This window comes from Saprolegnia parasitica (assembly GCF_000151545.1).
Source record: "Saprolegnia parasitica CBS 223.65 unplaced genomic scaffold supercont2.19, whole genome shotgun sequence".
NCBI classification, from domain to species: domain Eukaryota; phylum Oomycota; class Saprolegniomycetes; order Saprolegniales; family Saprolegniaceae; genus Saprolegnia; species Saprolegnia parasitica.
Window position 1 is genome coordinate 265,281 of NW_012156413.1, and position 14,452 is coordinate 279,732.

At 59.3% G+C, this 14,452-nt stretch overlaps 7 protein-coding genes and 1 non-coding gene across 8 annotated transcripts; 2 read left to right on the plus strand and 6 right to left on the minus strand.

Moving 5' to 3' along the window:
- Positions 1-10: 10 nt before the first annotated feature.
- SPRG_05429 (hypothetical protein) lies at positions 11-539 on the minus strand. The gene has a single exon (XM_012344674.1). It carries the CDS (start codon positions 496-498, stop codon positions 112-114), a length of 387 nt encoding a protein of 128 aa, XP_012200064.1. The 5' UTR covers positions 499-539; the 3' UTR covers positions 11-111.
- Positions 540-1,105: 566 nt separating this feature from the next.
- Positions 1,106-2,575, minus strand: SPRG_05430 (hypothetical protein; the record flags this gene model as incomplete). The annotated part of the gene is made up of 1 exon (XM_012344675.1): positions 1,106-2,575. The coding sequence occupies exon 1, from the start codon at positions 2,534-2,536 to the stop codon at positions 1,106-1,108; it is 1,431 nt and encodes a 476-aa protein (XP_012200065.1). The 5' UTR covers positions 2,537-2,575.
- Positions 2,576-3,061: 486 nt separating this feature from the next.
- SPRG_05431 (hypothetical protein) lies at positions 3,062-5,474 on the plus strand. Its single transcript, XM_012344676.1, has 4 exons — positions 3,062-3,537; positions 3,587-4,343; positions 4,392-4,509; positions 4,550-5,474. The coding sequence occupies exons 1-4, from the start codon at positions 3,078-3,080 to the stop codon at positions 5,441-5,443; spliced, it is 2,229 nt and encodes a 742-aa protein (XP_012200066.1). The 5' UTR covers positions 3,062-3,077; the 3' UTR covers positions 5,444-5,474.
- Positions 5,460-7,520, minus strand: SPRG_05432 (hypothetical protein; the record flags this gene model as incomplete). Its single annotated transcript, XM_012344677.1, has 9 exons — positions 5,460-6,260; positions 6,416-6,535; positions 6,584-6,721; positions 6,767-6,862; positions 6,917-7,008; positions 7,055-7,137; positions 7,190-7,271; positions 7,321-7,429; positions 7,476-7,520. The coding sequence occupies 9 exons, from the start codon at positions 7,518-7,520 to the stop codon at positions 5,466-5,468; spliced, it is 1,560 nt and encodes a 519-aa protein (XP_012200067.1). The 3' UTR covers positions 5,460-5,465.
- A 1,031-nt stretch (positions 7,521-8,551) lies between these two features.
- Positions 8,552-10,532, plus strand: SPRG_05433 (hypothetical protein). The gene is made up of 7 exons (XM_012344678.1): positions 8,552-8,707; positions 8,751-8,812; positions 8,854-8,944; positions 8,990-9,102; positions 9,145-9,512; positions 9,614-10,400; positions 10,454-10,532. Exons 1-7 carry the CDS (start codon positions 8,603-8,605, stop codon positions 10,500-10,502), a joined length of 1,575 nt encoding a protein of 524 aa, XP_012200068.1. The 5' UTR covers positions 8,552-8,602; the 3' UTR covers positions 10,503-10,532.
- An 18-nt stretch (positions 10,533-10,550) lies between these two features.
- Positions 10,551-11,791, minus strand: SPRG_05434 (hypothetical protein; the record flags this gene model as incomplete). Its single annotated transcript, XM_012344679.1, has 5 exons — positions 10,551-11,025; positions 11,080-11,153; positions 11,207-11,285; positions 11,336-11,457; positions 11,501-11,791. The coding sequence occupies 5 exons, from the start codon at positions 11,789-11,791 to the stop codon at positions 10,551-10,553; spliced, it is 1,041 nt and encodes a 346-aa protein (XP_012200069.1).
- Positions 11,792-11,973: 182 nt separating this feature from the next.
- SPRG_05435 (hypothetical protein) lies at positions 11,974-12,868 on the minus strand. Its single transcript, XM_012344680.1, has 2 exons — positions 12,609-12,868; positions 11,974-12,560 (listed from the first exon to the last, which is right to left on the minus strand). The coding sequence occupies exons 1-2, from the start codon at positions 12,826-12,828 to the stop codon at positions 11,998-12,000; spliced, it is 783 nt and encodes a 260-aa protein (XP_012200070.1). The 5' UTR covers positions 12,829-12,868; the 3' UTR covers positions 11,974-11,997.
- A 1,253-nt stretch (positions 12,869-14,121) lies between these two features.
- SPRG_30059 lies at positions 14,122-14,203 on the minus strand. The gene has a single exon. It is a non-coding gene; the product is annotated as a tRNA-Leu (tRNA).
- Between the last annotated feature and the right edge of the window lie 249 nt (positions 14,204-14,452).

The window sequence follows — 14,452 nt, forward strand, 5'->3', positions numbered from 1 at the left end:
CATGAACTAGAGCGGTGTAGACATCATGGCGGAGCAAAGGACACTCTATGTAAGCACAGTGCAGGGTCGTGGTATGGTACAGATAGAGCAAGAGGCAAGACAACGAGACGACTAGAACGGAAGCGGCGCGACGTAGCGCACTGTCTCGGGCAGCGCGTCGTAGGTGGCGGACGCCTTGGCCTTGGAGCCATAGCAGAGACTCCGGGAGTCCATTTCGCGGAAGAGGATCACGCTCCACTTGCATTCGCCCGAGCAGTAGCAGTCGTCGGCCATGACGGACCGGAGCGAGTAGAACGAGACACCGCAGTTGCTGCATGTCCATGGCAAGCCCGAGACGTCGTGCTTTCGTCGGGGCAAGACCGCGTCGTCGGCGTCGTCGTCGTCGTCGACCAGGAGCCACGAGGCCATGGCGGCCGAGTCGCTTGGGCTCATGTAGCCGTCGTCTGCCGTGTCCACGCTGCTTCGCAGGGCGGCAGGCGCTTGCTCGCACTCGACCATCGCGCGATCTTGGGAAAATGGGTCAAGCGGATGATGATGTTCCAGCTCCCAGATCTGAGTGGAAACCTCTCTCTTTTTATACTTACGGCTTGGCCACAGCCATGCTGCCACGCGATTCCCTCTGAGAATACATGTCACCGAGAATGCGTTCCGTTCGATATCCGCATAAAATGCTTTTATCCGGAAGATCCACGGCAGAAAGAAGCAGGGTGCAGGCTTCGAATCTATTTATATCGAGGTCGAGGCGTGACGCGCCATGCGTCCGAGCCCGCGTGCGCGGATTGGTCGGCGAAAGGGTACAGAACGGTTACGCGCCAAAACCGCAGGTGCTGCCACGTACCCGTTCATTGTGGCAGGTCATCCCAAACCTCTAAGCTGCGTTCTTAGCGTCCAGCATAGCAACGACGACTAGGAACTCTGCGCCACGATGTCGACCAGGAGCAGGAGGAGACCAGCGGCAGCATGATCCCAACGATCCCACGATCGACGCCGTCGCAACTACTGCGGAACGACGACGGTTGCATCGTTTTCGTTCACGCGTCGTGAGTGATGGACGCGACGTCGCAGCCAAGAACACACAATAGCGAAGTTCAATGGTCGTCTTGCGTTAAAATAAGTCGTTGGCAGATCGTAGCCAGTTGCGCCCTTGGCCCACGAGGTTGAACGACGGTGCGTTGGTCGGTGTGTGGTGCTTGGTGACGACGCACCGCGCGTAAAAAGCGTACGCTTCCTCAAACTGCGCTTGGCGCTCGTCGTGGCCGCCCCACTGCCACCGGCTGCACGCCTCGAGAAACACGTTGTAGAGCGCGTGCTCCATCTTGGCCGTGCGGGCGACGCCGACTTGGCGGCTGCGCTTTCGCGGGCGGATCTCGTGCGGCCGGAGAGTTTGGATCCCGCCGCAGCGCGCCTTGACGCGCCAGTGCTCGGCCATGACATCGACGTTCTGGATCGGCGGAAGTGTGGGGTGGTCGTACTGCAAAAAAATGTAGACGGTCGGTGGCGGCGCCGCCTTGCACTCTTGCTGCGTCTCGAGACAGTCCATGTGCGACCGCTTCGAGATCGGGTACACGCTGCTGCGATGGACCGTGAGCTGGTGGGCCACGAGCGCGCCTTGCGTGGAAAAGGCCTCGTCGCAGCCGCGGGATTTGCACGCGTAGGTCGCTGGCGCTGCGACGCGGTGCGGATCAAAGCGCGCATAGACACAGCGCGGGCAGTCGCACCGGCGTTGCGCGGCCTTGTACGCGATCCAGTGGTGCCGGCGCGCGTGCGAGTGCGCACCGACCGTCGCCTTTTCGTCGTCGTCGTCGTCGTCGACATCGTCGGCGTCCAGCACGCGAGTGTCCAAAAAGGAATCGGTTTTGATGCTTGCTTCGTCAAACGTGTGGTCGTTGTATGCAGTCATGAGGTCGTTGGCGCCAACCGATCGCTGGGATCGCTGCAGCGCCGAGGGCGGCGACGAGTCCCACGCAGGCGACAAGGGCGCAGACGGGGCGCTGACCACGTCCTTGATGTTTGCGTCTGTTTCGTCCATCGCAGACGCCGCATGGCCATCGTTGTAGAAGGACGCCAGCGACCGGTCCGCCTTTGTCTCGACCTCGTCGTAGCGGGCGCGCTTCATTGGCCGAGTTGTCGCAAACGCATTGCTTGGCTGCGAGAGCGCTACGTCGAGGCCGGCGGCCGTGGCGACAGCTCGGATCCGGGGCGCGTCGCGGACCCACGACTTGACTGCGCTCGAGGTCGCGCTGATCGAGTGTGCCACGGCGAGGATGCGCTCGCCCCGCTGTATGCGCGCAATGGCGTCGACCTTGGTGGCGATCGTGATGGGCACAAAGGCCGTCTTGGCAGGCGGCCCGCGGGCAGCGATGGCTCGGATCTTGTCGATGCGCGCTGCCCACGAGACGATCGACGTGTGGTGCACGCCGTACTCGAGAGCGAGGTCGCGCACGCGCTCGCCGCTGCTGTGACGCTCGAGGATCTCGAGCTTCGTCGCCGCCGGGATCTTGGTCGTCGGCTTGCGCGGGTTCGGTACCGGCGCCATGATTCTCCCAGCCAACCAAGGTGTCGAATGGCCTCTTGGATTGGACCAGCCAAATACGAGCAACCAATCAAACGGCGCGCATATTCGGTACAATTGGGCGTTGGCGCCAACAACGTTACTACGGCGCGCGGGGGCTTGCGATGGCCTCGGTCAGGAGGCGTCGCCGCGAGAGGGTATCCTGGTGGGTATCAGCTGGACGAGCCAGCAGGTGCTGCCGATGTGTATGACCTTGAATGCACGCTTTGTGCATGTCCTGCAACGCTTTTCGCCGTCCTGCGCGGTCTGCACGAGCAAGCGACAGGCCTTTCTCGATCCAGTGTATTTATTGTATACAGCATGGATCCAGCGTGTAGTGGGCTAGCGCGTCGGACTCCCATTGCCGCGCTGTTGCCGTGCTGGCAGCGGGTTGTATCGGGCATGGCATAATCGTTTCACTTCATTGGCTACAATTAAAAGGTATAAGCCAATCCGAGATGTCAAAGAGGCAGCATTTACAGCCAATGGCACCGGCGCGTTCTGGGTTGGAGCTTTCACCGATACGATGGCCACCGAGACCTCGGACGCGTTTGAGGGCGCCGGCAACAACAGCATGTCTGGCGTCTTCACGCCGACGCCGGACTGCGTTGCCGCCGAGCATCTCTCTGGCGCGCCTCTGCAGCCCAACAATGTGTACTGGTCCATGGACGGCAAGCTCGCCGTCGTCGTCCACGACGGCATCATGATCTCGACCTTTGTCAACAAGGACCTCTGCCGCTACCTGCTGCAGCCGCCGTTTGTCTCGCGCACCAACATTGCGCTCTCCAAGCGGCCAGCGAACACGCGGTATCCACTGCCGCCACCCGCGTTTTCAGAGGCGACGCCGACTGCCGTCGAGGCGCCGGGCACGATCATGTACCGCATCATGAACTCGTTCGAAGCTGTCACGAGCGCCAACCCGCGCGAGCTCTCGATGGCCAAGCCCGACGTCGACGTCTTCCTTCAAGCGTCGTGGGGCCCGCGCGGTACAGGATAGATCGAATCCAGCAGGCATCTCTCACCTGACGTGCGTAGGCTCGGCGCCCAATGCAGCGTGTGCCCTTCTGGCCTTGACGACGGCGAATCGCATCTTGCTGCACTTTCCATCGTCACTGAACCTGAACTGGGAATGCTGCGCCGTGCTCTCGGACATCGTGGCCGCGCACATGGCCAAGGTCATGCCCCGCTACGGCCCGCTGCCCGACGATCCTTCCATCCTCGTGCCGCTGCCACGCGCCCCCAAGCGGCGCAAGGCCGAACTTTCGTACGCCGAGCAGTGCGACTTTATGGCAACGACGTGTTTCGCATGGTCGTCGACGTCGCTGCTTGCGATCTGCGGTCGCCGGCTCACAACGATCTGGCACTTTGATCTGCTCCGGTCCGGCTACCTCGAGAAGACGCCCCGGGTCGAGGTCGACACGGGCGTTCATGGGTGGCCCACGAGCGCATCGTGGTCGTCCGATGGCGAGACATTGTATGTGGCGACCGCCAGCAGTCACATCTTGTCCATTGTTGTGGCCGATGGATCGCTCCGCCGCGTCTGGACTGTCCCGCGGCCCGCACCAATTGTGAGTATCGCTGTGGGCGCCAACCATGTGTTTGCAGCGTTCGGCGGCACGCTCTCGGCGTGGTCCATTGCTGGCGAGAACGACCAAGTGCCGGTCGTGTGGCCTGCCCACGACGGAACCATCTCGGTCCTCGCCGTGCAAGCCCGCGACAACACGCTCTTCTCGTGCGCGATTGACGGTGCGGTCAAGGCATGGCATCCCGATGGCTCGCCGGCCGTGGCTCCGTACGTCGCAATGTTCTCTCCTGCATCGTACTACACCTCTGTGCGTAGGAACCTGCCGACCAAAGGGTACCCCGTGTACGGTCTCAGCATCTCGCCAAATGACGCCCAAATCTCGTGCACGTACATTGTGCCGCCGGCCGCGCGCCCGTGCCGGACGACCCAAGCGGTAGCGGTCCGGCCCCAAAGCGTGGTCTCATGTGTAGTAGGACACGACGTACAGTCGCGTGAGTGGCGGCCTCGAGCACTTTGCCACGCCGCTCGCCAAGGACGCGCCGACGCTGGCCGAGACGCTGCGAACCGCGCTCGCTGCGACGCCGGCGCGCCTCGATTCGCTCTTTGACGTACTCGCGCTCTGCTACCACGACTTGGTGGCGTGCACGGCCAAGGAGGCGGAGCTGCGGTCGCTTCACGCCGACACGACCGGCGTCCGGCCCATGTATCGACCGGTTGCAGACGCGCTCGCGTCCCAGTACACCCGGCTGGACCACAGCGACGCTTGGGCGGCCCCGACCCTTCTGCAAGCCGCGTACCAGATCTGGAGCACGGTTCCGGCGTCGCAGAAAGAGTGCCCGGCGTGGGTCGTGCCGGTGATTCTAGCGCACGCGGCCGAGCGACATGTGCTGACGGCGTCGACAGCTGCGTCGCTCGACCCAGATACGCACGTCGCCGCTCTCCTCATGGCCGACTACCTCTGGCACCTCTCGACGCGCAACCCCGACGCCGCGCCCGTCTCGTTTGCGCTCAAGCCCAACACGCGCACGGCCCTGCGCCAACTCTACACGGCGTACGGCACGGTGGCCGACATTGCGCGCCTGGACACGGGGGCGGGCGAGCTGCCTGTTCGCGAAGCGTGCGAGTTGTGCGCGGGGCCCGTGCCACTGACAGCGTCGATTTTGGAACCGGTCTGCGCCAAGGGTCACGCCGCCGAGCGTAGTTTTCTGAGCTTTCGGCTCGTTTCGACCGCGTCCGTGTGGAAGTGCACCTTGTGCGGCAGCTTTGCCAACGTCGAGACGGCACCGACGTTCTACTCTGCGCATTCGGGCGCCGACCCGCTGCACTGTACCGTCTGCGGCAGCTACTGCCACCTGCTCGCCTATTGAGTATAGTAATACATGTGTGCGATTACATCGAGTCTGGAAACGTAAGGCGCCAAAAGTCCTCGGGCGTCGAGTAGGGCTCAAAGCGCGCGCGGTGCCTGGAGCAGAGGTCGCGCTGGCCCTCAAAGCCTTCGCCGAGCGCGGCAAAGTACTCGGCGCACTGCGAGCATGCGTGGCCGGGCAGCGCCGCCCGCTCGTCGCGCTTCCGGACGACTTCGATATACCCATATGGCTTGGTGCCGGTCGTCGTCGGTCGATTCTCCGGACGTTGCACGTTCTCGTACGCAGGACGTGCAGCCACGGTACTCGGTAGCGCAGGTGGTGACGGCCGCGCGGACGACGGAGCAGCTGTGCTTGGACGATGGCGCGAGGATGTGGAGGAATGGGCTGAAGGCTTCGCACGGTGTACTGGTGCTGTCAAGTCGTCCTCGTCGCGGGTGCGCTTCCGCTTGAAAGGGACGTCGCGGCCAGGAGACGCGGCTTGCCGGATCGCTGCAAACGTCTGGGCGCGGAGGGTCTTGGGGACCTTTGTCTCGGCTGGTCGTGGCGCGCTCGTCTCGGTTCGCTTGGGGAACGCCATCTCGGTCGGGTTGGCTGCCGTCGTTGTCTTGGCCGGCTCCAGGGTGGTCGTTTCCGTCGGCGGCGTCTTCTTGGCCTTCTGGAGGCGGCGCAGCGCCCGCTGGTACTTCTCGAGCACGACCTGCTGCTCCTGGAGCGTCTGCTGGAGGAGGCGGAAGCGCTTGGCGAGGACGCTGGCCTCGGTCTTGTGGACGCGGACCTGCTGCTGCAGCTCGGCGCGCTCGGCCTCCCACGCAGCGCTCTCGTTCATCCCGCCGGAAATCAAATGGGAAAGACCTCTGCAATATAATATATTTTCAAGGACGCAACCCTTGGCAATTTATTCGTCGTCGCCGAAATCGTCCTTGGGCTCCTACAAGCATGATGATGAGCGGTGAAGCTGCAGCAGCGACGGACCTTGGGCTCCAGGTCTTCGCCATAGTTGATCGCGTGGTCAATGTGCTGCAAGACGACGTCCATGCTGCCTTCGTCCGTAATGTTCATGGGTACGAAGGCCACCATGCTGTAGTCGTTGATCTACAAGCTCACAGGTCAAGGCACGCCAAGGTGGAGGCGAGAACGCACCACGTTGCACACGGCGCGGCTCAATGGCTGCCACTTGTCGTTCGTCGCTTGCGTCAAGCTCTCGAGAAGGTAGCCCGAGGACGGGTCCAGGTACTTTTCGATTTCGAGCTCGTCGGCCAAGTCGCACTTGGTCAAGACCTGAGGGGTGTGAGGCGAGGAATTTCGGCGGTCGATGGCACGTACGTTGACATGGGGCAACTCGAGCTGCACCATGGCCGAGAGCGAGCAGAGCACGCCCGAGATAAACTTGCTCGGGTCCGAAATGAAAAGCGAGTCGATCTGGACAGAACAAATGCATGAGTTGGCGGTCGACCATGCGTTCGTGGCACGTACAAGGTAGACGCCGCAGATCGAGAAGCCCCAGTCGCCCAAGGCCGCGCAGAGCGACTTCATCACCGGGAGATGCGAGTAGAGCTCAATTTGGCCTATGGAAAAGCAGCTAGGACGACGTGATCCCATGGGATCGTGTACCAGGGCAGTCGAAGATGAAGTAGTCGTCGTCGCTGTACTCGACGAGAAGGTCCTGGAGCCAGTCGAGGTTCTGGATCAAGTACCTACACACGATTCGCATGAGTCTTTTGTGTCGGGCTCGCTTGCAAGACGCACTCCATGCAGTAGACGAGGCCGCCGTTGGGGCCGTAGCCAAGCTCTTCCATGACATCCTCGAGCGAAATCAGGTCGCGAATGTCTACAGCGCATCATGTGAGTGCTGTGCCGATGGTGCGCTCGCGCGTTACCAAAGGCCACGGGGTAGTCGAAGGTCTCGGCCGCCGGGTCGAGGTTCACGACGTACGTCATGCGCCCGGTCGTGGCGCAGTGCTCGTGCATGTTCTTGCAGTAGGTCGACTAGAAGCTATTATGAGTTCATGGCAGCGCATGTGCAGCGAGGTACCTTGCCCGTGCCCGCGGGGCCCATGACGATTTGGCAGCAGCGCATGATGAGGTCCTCGGTTGGTGGCCGCGATGGATTTCCGAGATATGGACGATGGGTAAAATGCGACCGCGCACTTAAACGGATCGATCGCCGATTGGTGCACGCCAATTCCCGCCTTACCATTGGTCCATTCATGACGCTCGGATATGATTGGGCGAAATCTTTTGGCGTCGAAAGATCGCGACACCCGGTCAGTGCTTTCTGCCCACAAGATGGGCACGCCCCAATTGCGCCACAAGCGTGCAAGGTACCGCGCCATGATATCACATCCCAAGAGGAGACCTCTTCTCGCGGGCCTCCAGCAGCAATGAGCTGGTTGCGGGGCGGTCTCGTCGGACCTTTTCAAGGCGTTGTTATCGCTTCGATAGCTCGCTTCGATCCTACTAGTAGTCGATGTGAGGCTGACTGCGTCAGTCACGAGCCACGTAAAGTCGCCACTCAGATGCGTCCGGATGTCTTCCAATCCGTTGCTGTTTGATACTAGGATCGATGCTGGCGCCAAACGAAATCGTCTCGCCATTCCCGTCCGACGTGGCTCTATCGGTGGCTGTAGCAGCTCCTGTGCACAAGCCTCGGCAGTCGGCGAAGATCGGATGTCATTTCAGCGCTTGGCTCGACCGCACCTGCATGTCGAGGTACTCGATACCGTGATGCTGCGGTGCCACAACAGCTTTGGGTTGAGCTACCACGGAGGGCGATGGGCGGCGGCGTGGTGTCGACGGTACCAGCTGCAAGAACAGTACATGGCGCCACGTGGGATATATGCAGAACTCAATTGCGTGGGTTAAAACGGTTGATCTGAAGGCGCTCGTCCTCGATCCAAGATGGTGGGCTCCAAGAAAGCTCTTGCTTTGACTATGCACGGGTTTCTCTGCCGAGAACCTCCGAGAACGCATGCGCGGGATAAAAATACGGCGCGAGGTCGCCATTTCTTTTGCCCACGTGCCGACTCTATGAAACTTTGTATGCGTCGAGGATAAAAATACCGTCGAAGAAATCGGGTTGGGCGTTTGCTGCTAATTTGGACGCTCTCAAGTTTTTAAATTGCCAAGTGGCAACCGAGGAGCGGCCGACGGAAGGAAGCGATGCCAGCCGACGCCAAGACCCTCGACGAGAAGCACATCAAGGCCATCCGCGACTTCCAAAAGTCGTCCCAAAGCAACCGCCGATGCTTTGACTGCAACGAGATGGTGCGCGTGCGGCCAATGCGCCATGGGCTCACAGGATGCGTAGGGCCCACAATACGTCTGCCTCGACTTCAACACGTTCGTCTGCACCGCGTGCAGCGGCCTCCAGTACGTGAGCCCATCAAAGTCATTGCTTAGCACCTATATAGCCGCGAATTTTCGCACCGGATCAAGTCCATTTCCATGTCGTCGTTCACCGACACGGAGGTTTTCAACATTGTCAAGCACGGCGGCAACGACGTACGCCCATGCGCTTGATACGATTGCCTCACACACGCTATCCAGGCGGCGCGCAAGTACTGGCTCGCACGCTTTGACATCAACACCCAGCCGAGCTCGAATCTCAACGCGCGCGACCGCATTCGCAACTTTATTCGCGACACGTACATCGACCGACGGTACGCAGCTTGCACGGAACGTAGCTGACGCAATGGTACTAGCTGGGTGCACGAAGAGCCCAAGAAGGAGGCGCCCAAGCCCGTTGCCACCAAGACGCCTGCGCCGACGCCCGTGGTGACGACGGACTTTAACCCTTTTCACTTGCCACCGCCCACGGCGAACCAGCAAACGAGCGTCGCCTTTGGTGATTTCTCGAGCTTTGGCAGCACGACGAGCGGCCACACGACGCCCGCGTCGCCGGCGCCGACGGCGGAGTTTGCCGATTTCAGCCAGTTTGGCTCGGTCGCTGCGTCAAACGCCGACTTTTCGCCGTTTGCATCGACGTCGAGTGGGTTTGACGCCGATTTTTCATCCTTGAGCAAGCCGGCGCCGGTCCAAGTCGACTTTTTTGCGTCTCCTGTCCGAGGAGGTACGACCGGCGCGTCACCGTTCTTCAACACCAATCTGTTGGGCGACCGTGTGTGACGCGGCATATTGCTGCAGGTTATCTCATACATCCATGGACATTAGACACGCAGTCCGTCCAAGCGACGCCACCGCCCGCCGTTGCGAGCCCGGCGTCTTTCCCGGCGTTTTCGCCTCCAACGCCCAATCCGTTTATTGCCCAGAACCCGTTTGGTGCGTTTGACGACGCGCCGCAGACAGCCGACCCGTTCGCGGCGTTCTCCGCGCCGATCCAAGACCCGTTTGCTGGCTTTACATCGCCGCAGCCGGCGCGGGACATCTTTTCGTCGCCGGCGCGCACGTCCGTGAGCGCGCCCTTCACTCCACCGCGCCAAAATGTCATCGCCGATCCGTTTGCGCCGACGCCACCGCGCCACAGCACGTCTGTCTCGGATCCATTTGCGCAAACCTCGACCGCGCCACTCGATCCCTTCAACGCGTTCGACTCTCTCTTTGACGCGGTGCCAGCGCCGGTCGTCAAGCCGCCCGCCGCGCCAATCGACATGTGGGGCCACCCGCCACCGGCCAACAAACACCAGCAGCCCACCGCGTCGCCGGGGAAAACCAACTCGACGTTGTATCACTCGGGGGCAAGCACGACGAGCTATCCGACGTTGACGCCGTTCGACCACGCGTCGCCGCCGCTGCACCCGGGCAAGCCGCATGCGTACGGAAGCCAGCAGAAGGCCGACGTGAGCGCGATCGTGGACCCGTTTGCGTCGCTTGACATTGGCATCAAGTCGACGCCGGCATCAACACCTCACTTTGGCTCGAACCCGTCCATGCACTATGGCTCGTCCAACCAAACGTTCCCGTCGCAGCACATGCCGTACGGCTTTCCGCAGCAGCCCCCGTACGTCGTACTATCTTATATGTCGATCAATTCATGGAATGTGAATGGAGTAGGGCGCCACCGGCCGTGCACGCGTCGACGAACCCATTTGATATGTTCTAAGGCACCTAATATCAACTCTTTTCTGTTCCATGGGCTGTACAGAGTGGCTTATGACAAATTGGATCGATGGCGATACGCCTCTTGGATCCGCTGGAGGACCATGTCGTGGAGCTCGTCGAGCGTGCTCTTGAACGAGTGCGTGTTGACGTGCACCTGCGTAAACGACCCTTTCTTGTCCAGAAGCGCCTTTTGCACGACTTGAAGGTTCTTGAAGCAGTTGGGAGCTTTCTCGAGCTTGTAGCGCGGGTCGGGCGACGCTTCGATGAACGCCTTGTGGTCGTCGGCGTCGAGCGTGAGGAGGAACGGCACAACGATGCCGCCAGACGCGAGGTTGGACACCTCCTTCTCGTACAGACGCGGGTCCACGTGCAGCCCCTCGATGATGAGCGACTTGCCTTCCTTGAGGCACTTGTCAATGTCGCTCGTGACGCCCTTGCGCACAATGTCGCAGTCGGCCGCATACTGCTGCAGCAACTCGGCTTCGGACGCAAAGACCGTGTCTGAGAACGAGGTTTCCGAGCGCCTACGCGCCATGAGCAACGACGACGAGGCGCGGCCATGGACGACGACAACATACCCGGAAAAGTTGCACATGAGCTCGAAAATGAGGTCGGTTTGGAGCACGCTCGAGAGGTTCATGCGGTCCGCGAGCTATGTTGCACAACGAGTGGCAAAGACGTCGAGACCATCCTCGTAGTACGTACCTTGGTCGCGAGCGTCGACTTGCCCATGCACGATGTGCCGGCCAAGATGATGAGCAGCGGCGTGCGCGTTCGATGGAACCTACGCGCCTGAATACACGACGGAACGAACGAAGTGTTGAAACCACGTACGTGCTCATCATGCGGTAGCACTCGACGTGCGACTCGCCGTAGCCATACACGAGCATCGTCTTGTACAAGAAGTTTTCAAACTGCTCTTGCTTGATGTCGGCGAGGCCCAGGTCCACGAGCGTCTACGAGAACGGCCGTGAGACCGTAGCGCGAGAGGATGGCGACCTTCTTGAGCTCGAGCGAGATGGTCACCGCGTCGCGCGAGTTGATCTTGGTCGAGACGAGCGCGCGGCAGACCAAGTAGCGCGAGAGCACGTAAAAGTGGTCCTCGACCCAGACGCGGACCTTGACAAAGTCGTACTTGGACTGGTTGCGCTTCTCGGTCGTCACTTCCGCCGTCGTCGGCGCCGCGTCGTCGAACGTGACGCTATGCCCCGTGACGATCGTTGGTGGGCGGACGTGCGTCGGCGGTAGGCCCACGGGCGCGGGCTGCTCGGGCTGCGGCGGCTGTTGCATCCTGCTGGAAAGATCCTCGGGTATTTATTTGTATCCACTCTGAGAGGTTGGGCATCGAAGCGCAAGGCTGCGCCGGAAATATCCGATTTGACAGGTCAACAATAGGAGCAACTCCTTCGAAACAGCGTGCATCGCACTGATATCCTTGCTCTCGACGCGTGCGATAAAAAAAATGAGAAAGGTTCCGTGTCCTTGATGTCTTGATACTAATAGAACGAGGGTGCGTGGGTGGCGTGCATGAAGAAGACACCGCCCGTGCCGAGCTTGTGCTGCTGGTGCGACGCGCCGACTTCCCAGACGCCCCACATGAGATCCGCGTGCTGCGACGACCAGAACGCCATGTGCGAAATCGGGAGTGGGCCGTACGGCCGGCCGTCGTTGTCAAACGAGGTCTCAAAGGTCCAATTGTGCACACCGTTGCGCTCGTGTCGGGCCCCGTCGACCCGGAAGGACTCGCCTTTGCTCGACACGCCGGCGCCATGCCGCATGCACGTTGAGAGCTTCATCGAGCCTTCCATGTACTGTCGCCCACTGCCGAGGCGGTACGAGATGCGCCACGATTCATGGACAGGCATAGCGAGGGTGTCGTCGAGGCGCTCGTTTGCCTGCTTGGCGACGATGTAGCCTTCCCAGACGTCAATGTCGAGGCACACAATGCTTGCGTTGGGGAAGAGCATGTTGACAAGGGCGCGCGAGGCATGCTTTGTGGGCCCGGGGCCGCACTCGGCAACGCGTGGTGAGAGGAGGAGCTCCTTTAGCGCGCGGTCGCCTACCGTCAGGAATGCTTAGTTCAAACGGATTTATACACTCAAAGGACCCCGCAATTGGTCAATTACGGCCACAAACGGCGATGGCACCTCGACTTGGTTGGAAGACGACGTGCTCTGCGCAACGCAGTTGCCCAATGCCGTGCACGCGACGTCGCAAATGCCCATGACGTTGGAGCTCAGAAGGCGCAGGAGGACCTTGATGACGTGGCGGCGCCCGAGCTCGTCGCGCGTCACCGTGTCGTAAACATTTGCCGTGAGCTGCACCATCGCGAGTAACTGCGACTGAATACGCTCCTTGATTTCTCGGTTGATGTACCCGAGGCTAAATGCGTTTTGACCGAGCACATATGTGCAGACCGCCGTGGCCGCAGACAACGCATCGTACTTTGCCCAGGAATCAGTGCGCCACGATCCATGTCGACTCCACGAGAGATGGAACAGCTCTGTCCCCACAAGCTCCCACATCTACGTATTAATTGGTGTGAGTTGGTTGTCGTCGAATGCCAACCTCGGATGCTTGGGCGTCGTGCCAGATCGTTCGACTTGAAAGCATAAGAGCGACCTGGTCACAGCGCTGGAGAGACACAAACAGCCGACTGCCGATGCCCACTGGAAGCGACGACCATGCTTTCTCAAACCAGCTCGGGCAAGTCTTGAGACGCGCACATGAGACCTTTGTGGCCATTGCTCCTCGGATCGCTTTCGTTACGAAAACGCACACCAGGCGTTATTTGTTATTTCTACAACAATAATTAATGTTTAATTGTCTTTCATCTTTGCTCAAAATATAAAGTCTCTTCTCAAGATCCTGCATGTCACGCTTTCACCCGCTACGTACACAATAAATATGCTTTTGTGTCGATTTCACTCGTAGTACGAATTAGTGTAGGCATATCCACTATTAATAACTCTCGACGACGCGGGCACCTCGTGTCCATTTATCGACCTTGAGGTGATTTTCAATTCAGTGATACATGCTTTGTTGACCACGATACGCCATCAGGTTACGCGTGACTTTTTTAAAGGTAGTTCGATCTAGGTCCAATTTTTAACCGCCGAATTGCTATCTGAATTGCTATCTGGAAAATGCTGTTTTTATCAAAATAGCGACGCAGGCAGGGCCGAGTGTCGAAATGAGTCTGAAATAAAAATTCGCTCATAATCGGTGCATAGATAGAGGACAGCGCGGGAGCTCCAAAAGAATAGTTCAAATAATCGTTTCAATATTTGCATCGTGTAAATATTGCACTTCAAATTTGACAAATCGTGCTACTAGGTCCATGTGTAAAAAATCGTACAAAATAGTGCGGCTTTTTACCCGCATGCGTCGAATGAGGAAGAACAGGTAGCAATTTGTCGAGCAGGAGCCAGTCGAATCCGAGATAAAATGACGCGCCGATGTGTTAAATGACGTAAATAAGCATAAATATATAAGATATATGTTGAGCATATTCTATGAGGCGCGGAGGGAATTTGAAGTGCCAAATGAGCCCGGGATGGAGATATAATCTTTGGGAGGTTTTTGTGAATGCAGAGCTTGTAGTGCAATTTAGGCAAAAATGTCGGCTGTGGGATTTGAACCCACGCGTACGAATACATCACGACCTGAACGTGACCCCTTAGACCACTCGGGCAAACCGACGACCTTGTACCAAACTGCATTCACGATGCATATACACACAACCAAATGCCGACACACATACAAACTTCAAGTATATAGTGTTTTTTACTTTTCTTCCATACACATTTTATCACTTGAAGTCGTCTGATTCTCAGATTCAAAGCAACTCCCTCTGTGGAGTGCGAGCGAATCCACTCGTTCGTCGCTGCGTTGCCAGCGAATAGGAAAACTATTCGACATCACCTCAGCCTGCACCGCAGCCTATTTGGT